The 19,482-nt window shown below is 37.3% G+C and overlaps 2 protein-coding genes across 7 annotated transcripts; one reads left to right on the top strand and one right to left on the bottom strand.

The window, feature by feature from the left end:
* Window positions 1–4,218: 4,218 nt before the first annotated feature.
* Window positions 4,219–4,683, top strand: LOC113344567 (acidic leucine-rich nuclear phosphoprotein 32 family member B-like). Its single transcript, XM_026588517.1, has one exon. It carries the CDS (start codon window positions 4,219–4,221, stop codon window positions 4,681–4,683), a length of 465 nt encoding a protein of 154 aa, XP_026444302.1.
* Window positions 4,684–7,067: 2,384 nt separating this feature from the next.
* LOC113344707 (protein NRT1/ PTR FAMILY 5.6-like) lies at window positions 7,068–11,384 on the bottom strand. 6 transcript variants are annotated; one of them, XR_003357905.1, is made up of 6 exons: window positions 11,117–11,384; window positions 10,292–10,933; window positions 9,211–9,428; window positions 8,506–9,068; window positions 7,394–8,394; window positions 7,068–7,308 (listed from the first exon to the last, which is right to left on the bottom strand). XR_003357905.1 is itself a non-coding variant. In XM_026588635.1 (5 exons), exons 2-5 carry the CDS (start codon window positions 10,470–10,472, stop codon window positions 7,506–7,508), a joined length of 1,851 nt encoding a protein of 616 aa, XP_026444420.1. In that variant the 5' UTR covers window positions 10,473–10,933; window positions 11,117–11,384; the 3' UTR covers window positions 7,068–7,505. The 6 variants fall into 6 exon arrangements, 5 of the variants coding, with proteins under 5 accessions (XP_026444420.1, XP_026444422.1, XP_026444421.1 ...); XM_026588635.1 differs by having other exon boundaries at window positions 7,068–8,394; XM_026588637.1 differs by having other exon boundaries at window positions 7,068–8,394; window positions 10,292–10,423.
* Window positions 11,385–19,482: the final 8,098 nt, after the last annotated feature.

Genomic DNA, 19,482 nt, shown 5'->3' with positions numbered 1-19,482 from the left:
CCATACAGAGACTTGCGCAGTCTGCAAACTTCGCCAGATAAACCATGACTGAAACCAGGGGGAGTCGCATAAATACCTCTTCATTCAAATCACCATGCAGAAACGCATTGTGGACATCCATTTGAACTAACTCCCAGTTATTGATTGCAGCTACCACAAGAAGAGTGCGTACAGAAACCATCTTTACTGTAGGAGCGAAAGTCTCCTTGAAATCAATTCCTTCTTGTTGATGGTTGCCAAAAACAACCAGTCGAGCTTTATAACGCTCAACAGAGCCATCGGATTTTCGTTTGATCCGGTAAACCCACATACAACCAATTGCAGACTTGTGAGGAACATTATCCAGGTGCCATTGGAAACGAGAGCAGCAATTTCTTCCTGCATTGCTTTACGCCATTTCGGATCAGCCATAACTTCCTTGAATGACTTGGGTTCAACATTATTCGAAATGGCTGCAACAAAAGTACGATGTGCAACAGAAAAAGCATCACAGTTCACATAATGTGTTATAGGATAGGGAGTACCTGAGGACTTGACTGATACAGGTGAAGCTGCAGGAGGAACCAATGTCGTGTTAGTCGCCTTTGAGATTCCTTGCCAGTGAAAAAAATCCTAGTGAGGAACATTATCAAATCTTGTTCGTTTCCCCCTTCCCAATTCCTCATTGGCAACTATGTGGTGATGCGCTGCACCATCGTTAGGTACATGAATAATAGAAGTAACAGAATCTGTACCACCAGGCATAGGTACAGTTTGACGAGAAGCAGTTGAAGGTCCTGTGTCAGAGTCATCTGCAGCTTCTGACTGAGGAAATGCGTCAACTACAGCAGGCACTACATTATCTTTAGTAGGCACAACATCACCCTGCACAATGTCATCCTCAGTAGTTGTGTCATGCACGATAGTTTGTGGAGGTACACTGACGTCTGTGGAAGGAACAATAGTAGAGGGAGAATCACCAGAAGCAAGCACAGTACTGCAGGGATCATCAAAGTGATCAGCAGAAATACCCTGATATGCCGTGTCAGTAGATTCGTCGAGATATAACGATTGCAGTCGTCGAAGTTCATTGCAGTCTGCCAACAGAAAAGTATCCTCAAGAAATTGCACATCTCGTGACTGAAAATATTTCTTATTAGAGCTTTTGGTCTAAATTTGGCCTTGTCTCTAGCTTTTTAGAGCTTTGTTTTCTTTGTAGCACTGTAATTTGTTTCTCTTGGATTCCTTTTTCTAATAAATTCAATTTTTTTCCTCAAAGAAAAAAAAAAGAAACTGCGGTTACATAAGATTCATCTAGTTTTGTAACAATTCAATCTTATTAGATTATCTTTGATTGAAAGACTCATGATACATATTATTATTCAGTTATCAAACAAGTTACTTGATTTGCTTGACATACAGGAAGGTGTGAAGTGATGACCATATCCCTCTTTAGAATTTAGGAAAGTGTGCATCTGAGGTTAGAAAATGCATATCAAATCGCCGCACTATTTTACAAAGCAGTTAATTGTGTATGCAATCCTGCTTAAGTTGGGTGTTCCCTTTCCATCAGGTTGTGCAGAATGATTTAAAACAAAAAATAATGCATCTAAATTATGATTGAATTTGTTATAGTTTAGTAATAATATAATCCTATGCTTGTCTCTACAGGATTGTTATAGTTTTGTAATATCATTCTTGCTATTCAGATTTGGTTTCATGACTGATCTTTTCTTATTCCTTTCCGGATGTCTCAAACCAAAAAACAACTTTCCAAGAAAAAAATTGGGAGCTCCGACAGAGCAAGCATAGCCCTGGACAGTTGAGGTCAAATTACGGTAATAATTATATTGTCAGATGACGGTATATAATGAAGTGTGTAGCATGTGTTAATTTGTTCATTCATTGTTTTCCTACAGGTAGCGTAAAGAATAGAGGAGGAAGGGCTAGTCAACTCGGTCGTCAACAATCAGTGCGCCATTCATTGGAGGATTTGGTTGAACCACCATCGCGTTCAGGAAAATAAAGAAGAGGATCAATATTCCAACAAGTTCGTAGAAAGAAACAACAACCAATGAATCAGCAACCATCATCTTATATCGAAGAGCATGAACAAGTGGAGGAAGAATACCTTCAACCACCAGAAGAAAGATCAGGAAGAACTCGTAACACTCCCCTGCCAACATGTTCACCACCACCGCTAGACATGGGTGGACAAAGTCTTCCTATAACACCAAGCAGGTTACCTCTAATTGATGATGATTTTCTTGATTCTCCGAGAAGATATCCTAGAGGACTTGGTAGTAATCTAGTACTAACCAGTCGGTCTAATGATTTTATTAATTCTTTAAGGAGATCTCCAAGGGGACTCGGCAATAATAGGGTACAAAGATCGCTTGAGGCAGAGTACAATGCTTCAAATGCAGGACATATGCAAAGACATCGTCAAGTCCAACATCAATCAGATCAACTTTATAACACTCAAGTATCAAGTTCTTCTCGGCAACAACCATTGGGATTACAACATCAGGGTAGTCGAAGTTCATCTTCCCAACGACAATCTCAAACACCATCAAATGGCGCTCCTCTTGGAAACCAAAACATCTTGCATCAGAATACTTCACGCTATGAGCCACAACAAAATGATACTCCTGAAGATCAACACCTCCAGCGGCAGCATCCTTCACGTTCAACATCTAATTCTCCCCAATCAAATGAAGAATGTGGTACTGCAGAAATAACGAGTAAGTATAAATGTATGCATATGTGAAAATAAAAGATGCGGAACACTTCATTTTATTTTTTTGCGCGAGTTCACTTATATGTTCATTTTTAATATTAAACAGCTGTACCATTAAGGAAAAAAAGAGGGTGCAGCTGTATGAAGGAACTTTCCAAATTCAGGGGACAAATACTTGAATTGGATCTCTATGAAGGTAGACTATGTGGTTATAAAAACGAAGTCGCAATCAATTCAGTGTGCATGTGGACTAGGCAAATTCAGAACTGTCCCTTGAATTACGATGCATTTGATGATATTCCTCCTGAAAAAATTCAGCGGGTGATCAAAAATCTCTATGTATGTATTAGAAGTTACTGTGTTATTCCAATTTTAATAATATTTTTTGTGAAAGCAATAATTCGGATGTTTTAATGTCAATTATAACTCCCATCTAATCAGTTTTTTCTCAACCAGGACTACTTTACAATCAAGTCTCGCACTGGAGAAGACCCAGAGGAAGCAATCAAGAAAATAATGAGGAATGCATATAACAGGCATATGCACAAAATTCATAAAGCATACCTAAAGATTCAAAACCTTAGTAGTCACGAGGTAGCTTTGGCCTCCGAACCACCCTCTGAACTGGAGATTAACAAAGAGGATTGGATATATATGTGCAAGACTTTCGACACGCCATATTTCAAGGTATATACATTCAGTTACATGTGATCTTTTCATCAAACTATCATTGCTTATGTGTTAGATTCTGAGTTTACTTGTGGATACATTATAACCATAAAATTAGATAGCATATGCAATTTTATGTCACCTAGTGATACACCCCTTATACAATATCATTGCTTCTTTGAAAATTTATTATTTCTAGTTAGGAGTGTGTTCTTTTCCGCAAGGGTATGCATTTGAACTTCCTATCTGTTCTTTTATTGTCAAATATGCGTAGCATACCTAGTTTTAGACTGTCGCAAATAAAATGAAGTTTTGACTTTCCATGAAAGAGCCTCCTGTAGTATGTGTAGAATGTTTAAAATATCAAGCTATATATGTTATGAATACACTGCAGAGTTGCTTAAGCTAACAGATGGTGGAGTTTAAATGACAGAAAAAATCAGACAAAGGGACTGCGGCTGCTAAAGCAAATGAAATTAATCATAGTGCGGGCAACAAAAGTTTTTCCAGCATAGAATATGATTTGGTATGCATTAATTGTATCTCATTCTTGGTCTACTGATGTTGGTTCGAATCCGTGTTTTATATACCGTGTAGTGTTAACTTACTTGGTTTGTATGCAACTGCTTGCTGCTTCAAAGATTGCGGAGAACAAGCCTTGTGATGCAGTGATTTTGTTTTCAGAAACCCATGGTTCTAAAAAATTACCACCGAAATGTCTGGAGATGAAAGTAAGACATACTACAAATATACTTTGAATTTTGTGTCTAAATATATCTCTGCAACAGTATATGATCATGTATAGTTATCTGTAATTTATGTAAAAAACAATGGAGGACATGAAAGAAGCAACACTGCGAGGAGCATCTAGTAAAACTCCATCTGACATATATGAAACTGTCTATAATGAACAACGTGGGAGTCTTAACAAACGTCGTCGCAAAGCTTCTCACACTCACAAGAGTTTGGATGATTTAAGGGAAAAAGAAATACAATTGTTGAATGGAAGAATTGAGTCTCTACAGACAGAAAACATGCTACAGAGAAGAGAAACACGTCGGCTTACTGATCTAATTAATAGTTTTTTTTCTAAACATTATCCTTCCATGGTTGTACCAGATGTATCAGATGATGAAATGGAGGATGATGCAGAGGTCAGTAGGCGAGATGAGGATCTTGACGTGGAAGGTCAAAATGATGAGGATGACTATGATGACCTAGAGGATGAAAACTACATCCGTGACCATCCTGATATGGAGGATCGAAATGTGGAAGGTGTCATGGATGATGAATGATTTTCTTTATTTGAAAGACTGACGTGGAGGATCCCAGTTCGGAGTGGGCCAGCCAGTGATGAATGAATTTCTATTTTATTTTATTTTGTGTTTTTTTTTTCTTTCTTGTTTTTTTTCTGGTATTAGGATATTAGGGTAGGGAGGATGATAACGTGTAGTATGGCTTTTTGAAGCATCCTGTAATAAGGTGTTATGACTTTTTACTCTTGATCTGGAAATGAAATGCATATTTTATTAATTTGTTTTGTCGATGCATACATTATACAAAAAAATTAGTAATTAGGATATGATCAAAAATAGTAATTAACTAATTATGAGGTTAATTACGATATTATCATTACCATATTAATTATGATAATTATTTGAGTTTAAATACGATATTAATTACAAGATAAATGAAGATATTAATTACCATATTAATTACAATAATTAATTGTGATATTAATTACGATATTAATTACAATATCATCCATGCATACAACCAAAATAATTACGTTACGAAATGTTAGTTTTCGTCACAGTTGCGGAATGATTTGGGAACCATATGCCAACTATTAAATTTAATTGTTTAACGATTTGATAACTATCAATCAACTTCAACTTAATTGTCTATACCTATTGAAATTATGAAATCATAATATTTGACTACCACCAAATTAATTGCTAAATAAATCCACAATAAGATTTTAATTTAGTTGCCATATTATGTGGCAAGTTACTGACAACTACGATGACTATGTTGTTAATATGTTTGGCAACTCTAGAACAACTGCAAAAATTTGTGGTTTTAATTAATTGCATTTAACTAAGTAACGTATTTGGCTCCTGTAACATAAGTTGCCAAATGAAACCATGGCAACTATGTATTTTTAGTAATTGCCTTTACATTTGGAAACACCCCATACGGCAACTTAGGCTCCGCAACTACCATTAGTTGCCAATGTGTTTGGCAACTAAAAACTCATATTCGGCAACCAAACTGGCTTGGTTGCCAATGCTCAGGTTTTTTGTAGTGATTGCTTGACCAGGAACAAAAGTATGCACCCTGTTGCCCGTGAAAGGAGAAACACCTGTGATATTAACACATACATCATGCCCATTATCCCAGTCGTACACTAAAGTATCAACAACTTTCAAAGCCAAGTCATTATCTGAGAGGAATACATAATCCACCTCTTTCTTGGATCGGCACCCGCATGATCACAAATATCAAAAAAGGTATCACGAACCAAGTCTTGTCTAAACTTGAGACCAATCCATGAGAGCAATGCAAAGCATGGTTACCAAAAGTATTCATCTCTCTATCACCATTGAAACATGTTTCTCCTTCTTCGAAAGGAGGGATCCCAAGCCTATAATAGAAAATAACTCTAAAATGTCGAGGCCCAAGTTTTCGATTAGTCCCATCAATCGGGATGGCCAACAAATAGTCTTGCGCATGCTTGATCATGTTACTCTTCCACACAGAATCACGCCCCGTCATAACAAACCGGTTGGGTAAATCTTTCTTCACCGCATCGAAGTATTTGATTGCCAGAGAACTCATGGAATTTGAGGCAATGTCATCAATGCAAAATGAAGAATTCTCAACACCACATACCTGTTTGTATAAGATAAGTACACGACCAAAACAGAGACTCACTAAGCACTCGATAGCCTCAAAATGTTCTCCTACTGAGCCTTTGTGTGGAAACAAGATGCTAAATAGCAATGTCGCATGGTATATCTTCCATAGTATACACCCCTAGTCCACCTTACTTTATGGGAAGTGTAGAAAACCTTTGTTGCAGGAGACTGAAGCCCGACCCATGTCCCGTAACAAGATGTCTAAGAAACTGTTTAAGACGATTATTAAAAACCACATGTGCCTCTTCCATATATTCAGGTTTAGTTCTTCACATAGCAAAGTATAGCCTGGAGACGCCAGCGCTCACCCTGAGGATCCTTAAGCTTTTGTATAACATCAATCAAGCTCGTGGTGTGCCTTTCTAACTACCATATTCCTATTGAGGCTAACAGGTCCACCCAACAACTTAACTCTCTCCAAAGGCCAACATATATGAGGCCGGAAGACACCCTCCACCTTTAGGACACCCCTTATAATTATAAAGCAGATGGCTTAATCAAGGTCTCCAGAAAATCGTTCCAAGATAGTGAGGATACGCCAAGCCCATTGGCCCAAGGCAAAACCAGTTTTGCGTCATATGATTTTTTTTTTCCTTTTTTCTCTTTTTATCTATTCCGGTATAATTCGGTAACCTACTAGTTGGTACATCACGCTTAATAATTTGGTAACCTACTATAAATCTTAAATCGTCCACGGCCGACAGCCGGCAGTAGTAAAATGCTCAAATTTTTTTCTGACCCCACTGTGTTGATACAAGTTAAAGTTAAAAGCAAATAAGTCACCAGAAATACAATTCAGTTGATAGATAAATATAAGTAAGAAGGTAGAATTTTGTACAAAGCTTTTAAAATGTCAGAAAAATTGCAAATGCACCAAGTGCAACCAAAATGACTACTTCTAATTGTTGCACCGGCTAAATCAAACAGAAATTTCTCTCTTATCCAGTCTTTCTATCGCTGTAATAATATTTAAAGAGCTGAGGTTGAAGAAGCCTATGCCTGCAGTCAGAAAATAACTTCATTTTCTCAATCTAACCAAATCTTGCAACACTCCACAAGAAATGATATGAGAAGCCAAGCTTACCTACTACCAATATCAAGAGAACCCTCGGCGGAAATATCTGAAATATAAAGTTATAACCTACTACCTGCTGCAGCCAATATATGCCATTACATGGAAACAAATGGCAGTACTCTTAGACATTATCGTTACTACTAGTATTGTTGATCTTGTTTTTGATGCTGTTCTTGTAAGTATACTTCCTGGCCAACAATGTGTACACAATCAAATTCATACCGTTCATACCTGCCAATAGCCAGTAGAAGTTATCTATTCTACTCTCATTCATGTCCTTTCCAAACCAGCTACTCCTTCCATTCATTCCGCTTAATTGATCGACAACTGTTATAAGTATACTGCTGAGAAAATCTGCAACTCCAAGCACACTGAGATACAACGCAATGCCCAAGCTTCTCATGCTCTCTGGTGATTGGCTGTAGAAGTATTCTTGCAGACCTACTAGAGCAAAACCATCTCCAATACCAAATACCAAGAACTGAGGTGCTAACCAGAACACACTCATCAATGTCTTTCCTGACGAACTATGTGTAACAGATAACCTTTTCCTTTCCACCAAAGCCGCAATTACCATTGCCAACATAGTCATCACCATGCCAATACCTATCCTTGGCAGGATATTGATACCTCTCTCATTCCCCGTGGCTTTTCTCAGCCTGGGTACTAGAATCCTGTCGTAGAAACATATGGAGAGTATCATTCCAATGGCTGCCAGACAATAGGTTGATGCTGGTGGCAGCTCGAATCCTCTACTGCCAATCTTCCGGTTCATATGGGTACCTTGCTTGATGAAGAATGTTGTTGCCTGTGCTAAACATATGCCAAATGTCAATGTTGTCAACCAAATGGGAATCATGTTTAGAAGAAGCTTCAGTTCCTCTACGCTCGTAACTGTTGCTAGTCTCCAGGGATTTCTATGGATCTTTCTTTGGGTTGAAATCGTTGGTACAGCTTTCTGAATTTCTTCCTTAATGCTCTCTTCAACTATTGCAGCTTTGTCGAGAAATCTAAAAATAAGCAATTGCATTAGTAACCAGGACTGATAATAAAAGAATGTATATCTATTTATTGGCCTCATCTGCAAGAGCTAGAGCTTAAAAGGGTGCGTAGTTGGTTACCTGAACTTGTCAGTCTGTGGTAGAGGTGTTGGATGGTTTATCTCGTCATATAACTGGGCAGGATTTGAAGGATAAGGAAGATTTTTCTTGCTGATGGCAGCTACTATAACCTGAATCATTGGGGTCAGGGGACTCCCCTGCTTGGATTTTCTGTACCGGTAAAATGGCCTCCCAGCACAGAACACCGCGATGGTGGCAATCATAACAACAGTGATAATAATATCACCAGCGGCCCAGCTAATTTTCTGTTGGATGTGAGCTACCACGGTGACACCTAGGATTAGTCCACTACAGAGACCAAAATTCCACCAGTTGAAGTAAGACATCTTCTTCTTCCTCTCTTGTGCATGATTTTCATCAAATTGATCTGCTCCGAAACTTTCCAATGACGGCTTGTGACCACCTGTACCTATAGAGATCAAGTAGATTGCAATGAAGAAGACCACCTCATGAACCTTCGGTGATCTATGCTGGCACATTGTAGTTTTACTGCTACCATTCATGACAACGTCACAAGGCTTTAGGCCAGGGATGAGCTCTGACATTGTCAGCAGTATTAAACCCTGTACGTAAAGTAAGCCATTGTTCAGATCAACCGACCTCTTTAGTACGTAATTAAACTCCAAATTCATCAAAAGGATGCAACTACAATGCGCAAGTACGGCATGCAATGAATATATAAGCTATTACAAGTATGTAACTTACCAAGACATAGATTGTTGATGAAATTAGAACCATGGAGAACCTGCCAAAGTAAGCATCGGCTAGAAACCCACCAAGGAGAGGCATCATGGTGGTTACTCCGGACCAATAGTTGACGTTTTTAGCTGCTGTCTTGAGATCTTGATGAACCACTTTGGTGAGATACACGATGAGATTTGTTGAAATCACAAAGTAACTTAACCTTTCACCAAACTCAATTGCTGCACATACCAAAATGGTGGTTTATTTGATTAATGACCTTCAAGTTGAAAACAAGCAATTATAGGAAACAAACCACATGAACTAGAACCACAACTGTGACTGAAGCAGAAACTAGACTACCAAACACGAGATAAATAGACTACCAGGACCAGAAGGTGTACCATATAAAATGTACGGACACAAAATCAGAATATAGAAAACGATACAAAGATAGAGAGTAGACAAGAAACCAAACCAACAACACTACTACCAGCAATTTCAGATCTAGTATACATACCAAACTCAATTGCTGCGCATGTATAATAGTTTAGTCGATGAATTACCATCAGGTTATTCTTAATAGATAAACGGTAAATGAAATTAAGCAACTACAGTTAACAAACCACCCTAGAACGGAGATTACATCTGAAGCGGAAAGTAAACCCACCAGGACACAACAATTATAACTAGCTAGTACAGTAGAATGTGCATGCATAAAAATACGGCCCCGAACATGAAAGAAATAGACTACCAAGACTAGAAGCTATCCCATATAAGATGTACAGACCCAACATTACTACCAGCAATTTCAGATCTATTATACATACCACACACAATTGGTGCACATATATGATGGTTTAGTTGATTAACGGTAAATGAATCCAAGCAATTGAAGGAAACAGACCACACTGGAATAGAAACAACTGAAGCAATAGCTAAACCCATCGGAACAGAAAATTTACATGTAGCTAGTACAGTAGAATGTGCATGCATAGCCCCAAATACGAAATCAATACCAGGACCAGAAGGTATCCCATATAAGATGTAGACAACATCTCTATACCAACATTACTAGAAGCAACTTCAGATCTAGTATGCATACCAATGATAAAAAGAGCGGCTTTCCAAACACCAGTAGAGGCTCTAAGAGGGCGCCTTCCCTTATGATCCACGGACGAATCATTCACCCATTGCTCTTGTTTGATTGTTTCCAAATTCCTCTCATCCTTTGTCTCTGCATCAAAATCCATTCCAACCAGCACTATTTGCTTCTGCTCATCCATTTCTTATTTCTCTCAAAACTACTCAAACTTACAAAAAGACTAATAATGCAATGAGATTACAAAAAGACTAATACTGTGATGCAGATGGATATGTATGTAAGGATAAAGAAAGAAAGATGACGAATGGATGAGTGTGACATGAAACAGAAATCAAGAGCCCTACCCTATCCCTTTTTGTAGGAGGTTGAGTGCCCATAAGCAGTGATCCTAGTCTAGTCTAGAGATGAAAACAGTGAACTGAAAAATGTCATTTTTGGTTTTTATTCATTAATTGCATAATCCTCTATCTTTAGAGGGGGTGGGTTTTCCTTGCAATTTCTCCAACAGTAAAGAAGAAAAAACAAAATTGAGAATAAGGATGAATTAAGTTGTCATCCATGTTTTTTTGTGGTATTATTAGTAAGAAAATAGGTGGAGCAAGGACCTGGTCATCGAGGAAAGTGGCAATTGTTCAATTCCTCCTGTAAATGTAATAATACAAATAGAGTTCATAAATTGCATAATAAAGTGTTTAGAAATTAGGTGTCATCAATGTTGTTTTTAGCAATACTGGAAGAACAAGTCATTCTAAAATCGCCCATATACAATGCAAGATAAAAAAAAAAAACAAATTGAGTTTCAGAAATTATGGAATCCATAAATACCTATTTTGAGGGGTATGTTGAATTGATTAGAAATCAAACCTAGCATTATGACCAAAAAAGAGAGAGGTGGTATGATGATGATGATAGTTTACCCATTATGGAGGTGTTGTACTGGTTCCAAGTGAGAAATTCAATTCAATTACAGAGTCAACAGAAACTCGAAACATCCTCCCTCCCTTCGATCCAATACAAAACTCAATTATGAGTAACTAGTGTTGAATCTTACCCTCCACGAGACTTTGAGAGAGCAGAGAAATCTCAGATTCGAATCTTCCATGGCAGCCGCAGTGAGATTTATAATGAGTTTAGGGTTTAATGAGTTCGCGGAAAGGTTTTCCACATGTGCGAAATGGGGAGGAGTCACGTGCGGGTAAATCACATGTTTCATGGGCTGGGCTGTGTCGCGACGGCACGTTTTACACGCAGCACCCGGATAGAGAACGCCACCTAGGGGTGTAAATTCGGGCAGGCCGAGCTGCCTGGCCTGTTTTGTATATCAGGCCGGGCTGGATAGGCTATGAGTTAAGTTACCCAAAAGGCCGGACAGGCCGGGCAGTAACAATAATTTCCAAGCCCAAAGCCTGCCCAAAGCCCAAATATTAAACAGGCCAGGCCAGGCAGGCCGGGCAGGCCACCTTTTTCTTGTCTGTCATATGACTCATATTCATGTTTGAATTACAATATAACTAGAGAAGCAACTTTAGAATGTCTAAACAATGTAATGAACAAATACTTATAGTCTTGGAGGATGCAGAAAAAAAAAAACATAAAATTCCTATCAAAAGAATAACTAAACTCTAAGAAAATTGTTTGTTCATAATTAAAAAAGATTATCCATGAGCTCCCGGGCGCTTCTCTAAGTCTTGAAGAAGTTGTTTATTCATGCAGTCTAACAACTTGGAACTCTATGCTCCTTTACCTACACATATTAAAAAGAGAGCAACATTAAAGAGTTATACACTATACTATACAATATACAGTGAAATCTTATCACCAGAAAAGAAAAACATATTTTGGTTGCCTACTGACTAGTTACTTTTGTTATCTTTTTATAAAACTATCAACTATCAACTGAACTAATGTTATGTACTAGACTACCTGCACATTTTTATAAAACTATCAACTGAGTTATAAAATCTGTCAGAATTAATAATAACATAGAAATCATATATGTTTTGACTGTCAATAGTAACATACCTTAAAGATAAACTGAATCAAGTGGACACTTGATCGTCTTCATCTTCCATGGAAATATCATCGTTCAATGGATCCATGGTTTGAAGGTGGTCTTTAAACTCAGCTTTCCACCAATCTTTCAAACACACACAAGACTCCAACATTTTTGGCGTTAAACAGCTCCGATAATCACCTACAACACGCTTTCCGAGAGAAAAGGCTGATTCAGATGCCACCGTGGACACCTGAACTGCTAAGACATCACGCGAAATGCAAGAAAGGACTGGATACCTCTTTTCATTTTGTTTCCACCAAGCCAATACATCAAAACTTTTCATCTCCTCTAAACTTGGTGGTGGCTCAGCATAATACCTTGTAAGTTCTTGTGATGTTGTAGCAAGCGGGTCACTTCTATGCCTACTTCGAGATTCCCAAAAAATGTCTTCAACTGAGGAGGAGGAGCTAGCATCCCATGAATTTCCCTGTAAAGGTGGATGTGTACTAGTGAGAGTTGCAGAAGTATTAGAAACGGTATTCACTTGTCCGCCCACTTCCATGGCAGTTACGTACTCAGCAAAAAGACTTTTCAGCTTTTGGGATATTAAACTGCTTTGCTCCTTGTGACATTGAATTGTATATGCAGAAGTACCGAAGCATTCCTCAATGTCAGACAAAGTAGTTTCCATACCCTTGAAGTTAAGTCGAGGGTCCAATATGCAAGCTATCGCAAACAAATGAGGAGTCTCACCCCAATATTTTACGAATTTTTCTTCCATGGTAGCAATAATGACCTTCAAACTAGGAATATTTCTGTGAGCTGAAAAAACTTTTCTGATAACAAACAAAAATCTAAGAACAGAGTTACTTGTTGCATAATCAACGCCAGAAAAGTAGTTAGTTGCTTCATAAAAAGGCTGCAAAAAATTGCACAACAGTTCAGCATATTCCCAATCAGAATTAGTTACACTGTAACGACATGCCATATCTGCGAGACACCTTTGAATTGCGTTACGATAGGGAAGTACATCTTTTAACATCATATAAGTGGAGTTCCACCTGTGCTCACAATTAGTTTGGAGCTTTTTAGGACGCATACCCACTGACCGACATGCATTTCTGAACTGTCCATATCTCACAGAAGAAGCAAACATAAAAGCTATAGTATCCTTAATATTTTCAAGCATCTCCTTAAATTCCTTAACTTTTAATCCGTCTTGAACAACTAAATTTAGTATGTGGCAGCAACAACGCACGTGAAATAAATCCCCTTTCGATGGAAGGTTAGGCATTAACACTTTCAAATGTTTGATTGACAATGTATTTGCACTAGCGTTATCCATCGAAAGAGAAAATACTTTTTGAGAAATTTCCCAATCATTAACTAACATTTGATTAATCATCTCAGCAATTTGTTCTCCGGTGTGTGACACATCGATTAATAAATAAGACAAAATTCTTTTTCTTAGCACCCAATCCTTATCAATAAAATGCCCAATGAGTGAAATATAGCTTAATTTCTGACGTTTTGATAACCAAATATCTGAAGTCAAAGAAATTTTTCCTGAATTTTCCAAAAGAACTTTTTTCAAATTTTCTTTCCCTTCTCTAAAAAACTTCAAGATATCATTTCGAGCAGTAGTTCGACTAAAACTAACAAAACTAGGATGAAAGCTGTCGTTTATACACCATGCAAAAAATTTATCTTCAACGAATTGGAAAGGGAGTTCACGCAATATAATAAGTTTAATGATATTCTTTCTTGCTCTAGCTTGACTAAACTGAAAAGAAATGATATTACCTTCCCCATCCCTGGCTATTAAGGTCTGCTCGGAATCAGTTTTTTGCTTTTTCTGACAGCTTATGGTATGTCTACTGAGATGTGATGTGCCTGCACCAGGATCCCCAGAAAAATCAATGCTGCATAGTTTGCAACGTGCTCTCTTTAAGACTTTGGTAGGGTTTTCTGGATCTGCCATTGTAAAGCGTTCGTAATCACCCCACACCTTTGATCTCAGCCTAGATTCTTTTTGCTTCCCTTCATCTATGGTTATAGTTGATGGATTTGTGGAGGCAGCAACATCACCGTTCAAGTTAGTCTCATTATCTCCTTGAGAATCCATTTGAACTTCAGTAGTATCCATGTTGTATGTTCCTGCTAACAACATAACATAGATAGTTAAGTATATGTAAAAAACTTGTACTTTTGAGATCTAACTAATTAGTTACTGTGTGCATCTGAAAAAGCTTGTGCTTTTGAGATCTAACTTATTAAACGAAGCTGTGAATACAACTATTGATTACTCTATATTAAACCATACAGATCTAACTGTATTTCTCAGAATCTAGAGGACAATATAACATGCAATTATATTAAACCATACAGATCTAACTGTATTCCTCAGAATCTAGAGGACAGTATATTACTTGTTTTAGACAACTCTACAAACAGTTGATAAGCATGAAATTCATTTCTCAGAATCTCAATAATCATACTTCAAACTTATTACTAGAAATTACTAGAAATTAAAAAATTAAATTGATAACATAACTTCGATAGATATAAATTAAGTTTTAAGAAAATACTTACAGCCACAGACACCTCCGATTCACCGATCAATTTTTCTTTTTTTTTGATTTTTGACTGATGAAAATTCTTCTCTTATTGAAACCCGTCAGAGATAAAGAGAAAATCATACTGGCTTATAAAGAAATCTAACTTCCTAAAATTCTGGGTAGAATTGCCACAAGTTTGGGTAGAATTTCTGCAGATTGATAAGATGAAATCTTTTCTGATTTTCTCCAAAGATATGGAAAGAAAGATAAACTTGTTTCCTTCTTTTGTTTTGGCTAGTTTTAGGGAAGAATGGAATTGTGGAACTGGAAGATTCAATTGAAGATATTCTCGGCTATATCGAAATAATGACCAGGCACTTGGGTCGGGCAGATAGAACGGGTAATGGGTCAAGTAGTTTGGGCGGGTAGATAGAACGGGTAATGGGTCAAGTAATTTGGGCGGGCACCAGGCCGGGTAGAAAAAATTTGGAGAAAGCCTGAGCCCGCCCGTTCACACTAACCAGGCCGGGCCGGGTAGCCCGCAACGGGCCATAACAGGCTTTGGGCAATTTCAGGTACAGGCGGGCTTGGGCGGGTACAGGCAGGCTGAGTTTTTTCGGGTAATATTTACACCCCTAACGCCACCAACATACAATGGATTCCATTATTATTCATTGTATCTCTTCTTGTTAACTTACTTCTAGTTTTGTTTTTAACTTTTACTACATTTACAGTTTTTTGAAGCCACTTTCCTAGATGACCAGGATCCTTACTGATTTGAGAATTACTTGTTTTTCCACTTAATTGTATAACTAAATGTTAAGGATCGAGCAAGAGAGAGGAGAGCATAAACGCGGAAGCGTAAAAGACTACATTGATAATAATTTTGGTGTATCAACTTTCATGGCTCAACAGCCTATTTATATTGTTCACAAACTTGACGACCACTCAAGGTACTTTCCTAACTAAGATCAAACTCTAAACATAGACACTTTCCTAATATAACTCTCACAACTTAATGTGCATATCTCCTAAATATAGACTCTCATATATTATTTCCTAATACCCTCCCTCAAGATGGAGCATGTAGATCACGAATGCCCATCTTGGACAAAAGAAATTTAACTTCGGTTTTCTTCTTTCTTTTTTTCAACGCTTTTGCGAAAAAAAATCTTTAGATCGTAGTTTAAGGACGTTTCGGTCCTCTTTGTAGTTTAAGGACGTTTCGGTCCCCTTCATAGTTTAAGGACATTACGCTTTCGGTCCCATTTTCGTAGTTTAAGGACATCTTTCGGTCCTCTTCGTAGTTTAAGGACATTACGGTCCTCTTCGTAGTTTAAGGACATTACGGTCCCATCTTCGTAGTTTTAGAACATTTCGGTTCCATCTTCGTAGTTTAAGGACGTTTCGGTCCTCTCTTCGTAGTTTAAGGACATTGCGGTCCCCTTCGTTTCTTCGGTAGAATACTTCTTGTACTCTTGGTTTCTTGGTTTCTTCGATAGAATACTTTGTGTATTCTCTCGACAACTCATAGGATTTTAACCTACTATTGTTGTTCTTTTTCTCATCACCTCTTGGTGATTGTTTTTTTTTTCTTCACAACATGAATGTTGTTTCTTCTTCTCTTGTTCCAGTCACGCTATTGTTGCGAAACATTCACACTTCTTTGTTCTTAAAGATTCTCTAACAATCTTTCTCTTGTTACGCTTCTGCCACAAGCAATAACTAACACAAAGTCTGTCACACTTTGTAAGTTTTCCAAGTTTCTCTCACAAACTCTTCAACCACACTTCACTTCTTCCAACATGTTTAACAGCTTTCTGCAATACCTCTGCCACAAAATTGTCACAATTTTCTGCACCGTCACAATTCTTTTGTCACACCTACTGTCACAACTGTGACCTTTTCTTCTCTCACACTTCTGTTATTGTTCAACTGTAACAATTCTTTAGTTACGCTTCTGTAACTGTTCATTACTGTGATTGTTCTTCTTTTTTTTCCGGCAAGCAATAATATCGGCTGATCTTAGGATTGTGAAACCCAAATCTCCAGCAAACGTCGCCTCCATAACTCATATCCATCAACTTCTAAATACCGATCAACATCTCTGTTTTCTTATCTAGATCGACTGCAAATGGCCATCAGCACACTCCCATCTCCATACGCACCATACCGCAGCAACAACAACTCTCGTCTTGCCTCTTACTACTCGGCCTCTGTAACAAACCATCAAGTCTCGTGTTGTTCGGATCTTCTAAACAAGCCAATCTTCGCAACCAATCAATCAAACCACGTGATTAACAATCTTCTTCTCTAAACACAATGACAACACTCAACTTCTTCCTTCTCGAACTCACGTACTCCTTGGAATCATGATCAATATCATCGTCTTACTCGTCTTCAGCCCTAGACCTTCTGATATCAGCATCCATCCGTAGGTGACCAATACCTAATTTTCCTCATCACTGTTGGTTTCTTAACTCAAAGTTCGAATACGCCAGCTAAACCCAACACACAAACCACAGACCCTAATCCATTAAATCCAGGAAACTGATACAACTTCCTTATTTATTTTGACTTCCAAAAGAAGACCATAAACATTCGCAAATGCTGACATCAATCATCGCAGCAACCACTCTCTCTATTCATCTTTGCCACAGACTTTCAAGCACAATGATCAACCCATTGATAATCAGTTTGGGCTCTTTCTTTGCAATCACCACCATGATCAACCATGGTTAGCACCAACCTCGTCTGCCATCACCATCTCGTCATCAACAGCAACGAGAATCACCTATATTAGCTCAACTCAATTCTCAGTATTCTTCCCAGCCATCAACCACAGTGGTTATATTCACCATCAGAACAGTAAACATCATCACTGGAAATCAATCTAGGGCAGCAACATCTTTTCCTTCTTTATAAAATTCTCCATCTTGCTCCAAGTTCTTTTCGTCAACAGCACACGAACAAAACCACATGAACATGACTTGACAGGTAACAAGTCATCTTCACTTTTATAACAGCAACACGACTGATCTCACGCCTTCTTCTCAGCAGACCAAACTTTTTTTTTTCTTCAAGTCACTGTCCTCTTTCTTTAAAACAACAACTCTTCATCTTTTTTCTTTTTTTTTTCTTTTTTTTTTAACGACTCTCGTAAACCTTAAAACGAAAACGATGAAAAACTTCTCTAACTCTCTTCCTCTCCTCTCTCCCTCTCACCTCGCTCTGATACCATGTTAAGGATCGAGCAAGAGAGAGGAGAGCATAAACGCGGAAGCGTAAAAGACTACATTGATAATAATTTTGGTGTATCAACTTTCATGGCTCAACAGCCTATTTATATTGTTCACAAACTTGACGACCACTCAAGGTACTTTCCTAACTAAGATCAAACTCTAAACATAGACACTTTCCTAATATAACTCTCACAACTTAATGTGCGTATCTCCTAAATATAGACTCTCATATATTATTTCCTAATACTAAAATTATCAGAAAAACAATATGGATGACAACTAATTTTTTTTTTTACCTTCTCTTAAATATAGTCCACATATTTATTAACCATAACCCAAAAAATTTAAGTTAAAATAAAAAGTCAAAAATAAAAACAAAAAACCAAACAAGTTTTAATTTTTTACTAACAATTCAAATCAAATCTCCCTCTTCCTCAAAAATGAACCCTAACTTTTTGTTCTTAATTTAAAATTAAATATCATTGTTCTTTTAGTACTCTCACCAATTAAACAATTATATATAAACCCTAATTCTCATTTTTACCCCAAAATAAAATAAATTCTAACAATTATATATAAACCCTAACTTTTTTTCTTCTCAATCATGATTACAAAAAAAAAAAAATTGATCGAAGGTATTTATTATTCTTCAAAAATATTAATTATGTCAAATCTCTTATTATTTTGGACTATATATAAAAATTATATACAATTTTGCAGACTATATGAAATGATTATAAGAATCTGTTTGATTAGTTTAAACATTTATTTTAGTGGATTATAGTTAATAAATGTATAGACTATATTTAAGAAAAGCCTTAGTTTTTCTCTTTTGGAGAAATTGCAAGGAAAACCCAACCACTCAACCCTCCAAAGATATAGACAGAATCTTACTAATGACGCTTTATACTATGCAAATTAATGAATAAAAACCAAAATGACAATTTTCACTTCATTGTTCTCATCTCTAGACTAGACTAGAGTAGGATCACTGATAATGGGCAGTCATCCTATAACCTACAGTAGGGATCATACTAATAACATTTGATTTCTGTTTCATGTCATACTCATCCATAAATCATCTTCTTACTGTATCTTTACATATATATATATATCTGTTTCATGGCACTAGTAGACTAGTAGTTGGTACAAATGGATCACTATCTATATATATATAATCTCATTGAAGTGATCAACGTCTACGTACTGAAATTTGTTACAGACAGTCCTAACACTAAACACGTATCTTAAATGTCACTATGAACTAGCAGTGTAATCGCACTATCTCCAGGTGTTAATTACTTGCTTAAAGATGAGTTAAGATTTTCTTGTTTCACTTGGCGGCTGGCGCATATTATCAGCCAGCAGCATTTCGAAACTCCAAAGATACTGTAA

Source organism: Papaver somniferum, unplaced genomic scaffold (assembly GCF_003573695.1).
Source record: "Papaver somniferum cultivar HN1 unplaced genomic scaffold, ASM357369v1 unplaced-scaffold_79, whole genome shotgun sequence".
NCBI classification, from domain to species: domain Eukaryota; kingdom Viridiplantae; phylum Streptophyta; class Magnoliopsida; order Ranunculales; family Papaveraceae; genus Papaver; species Papaver somniferum.
This window is presented reverse-complemented; position numbering and strand designations above follow the sequence as displayed.

What these genes read in the sequence shown, in the direction of transcription:
- LOC113344707 (XM_026588635.1), bottom strand. Translation starts at nt 10,472, where the DNA reads ATGGATGAGCAGAAGCAAATAGTGCTGGTTGGAATGGATTTTGATGCA. An exon ending in AGCCGCTCTTTTTATCATTG is followed by an intron (nt 9,429 to 10,291) that starts GTATGCATACTA and finishes TGGTATGTGCAG; the next exon opens with CAATTGAGTTTGGTGAAAGG. An exon ending in CATCAACAATCTATGTCTTG is followed by an intron (nt 9,069 to 9,210) that starts GTAAGTTACATA and finishes CTTTACGTACAG; the next exon opens with GGTTTAATACTGCTGACAAT.
- LOC113344567 (XM_026588517.1), top strand. Translation starts at nt 4,219, where the DNA reads ATGGAGGACATGAAAGAAGCAACACTGCGAGGAGCATCTAGTAAAACT.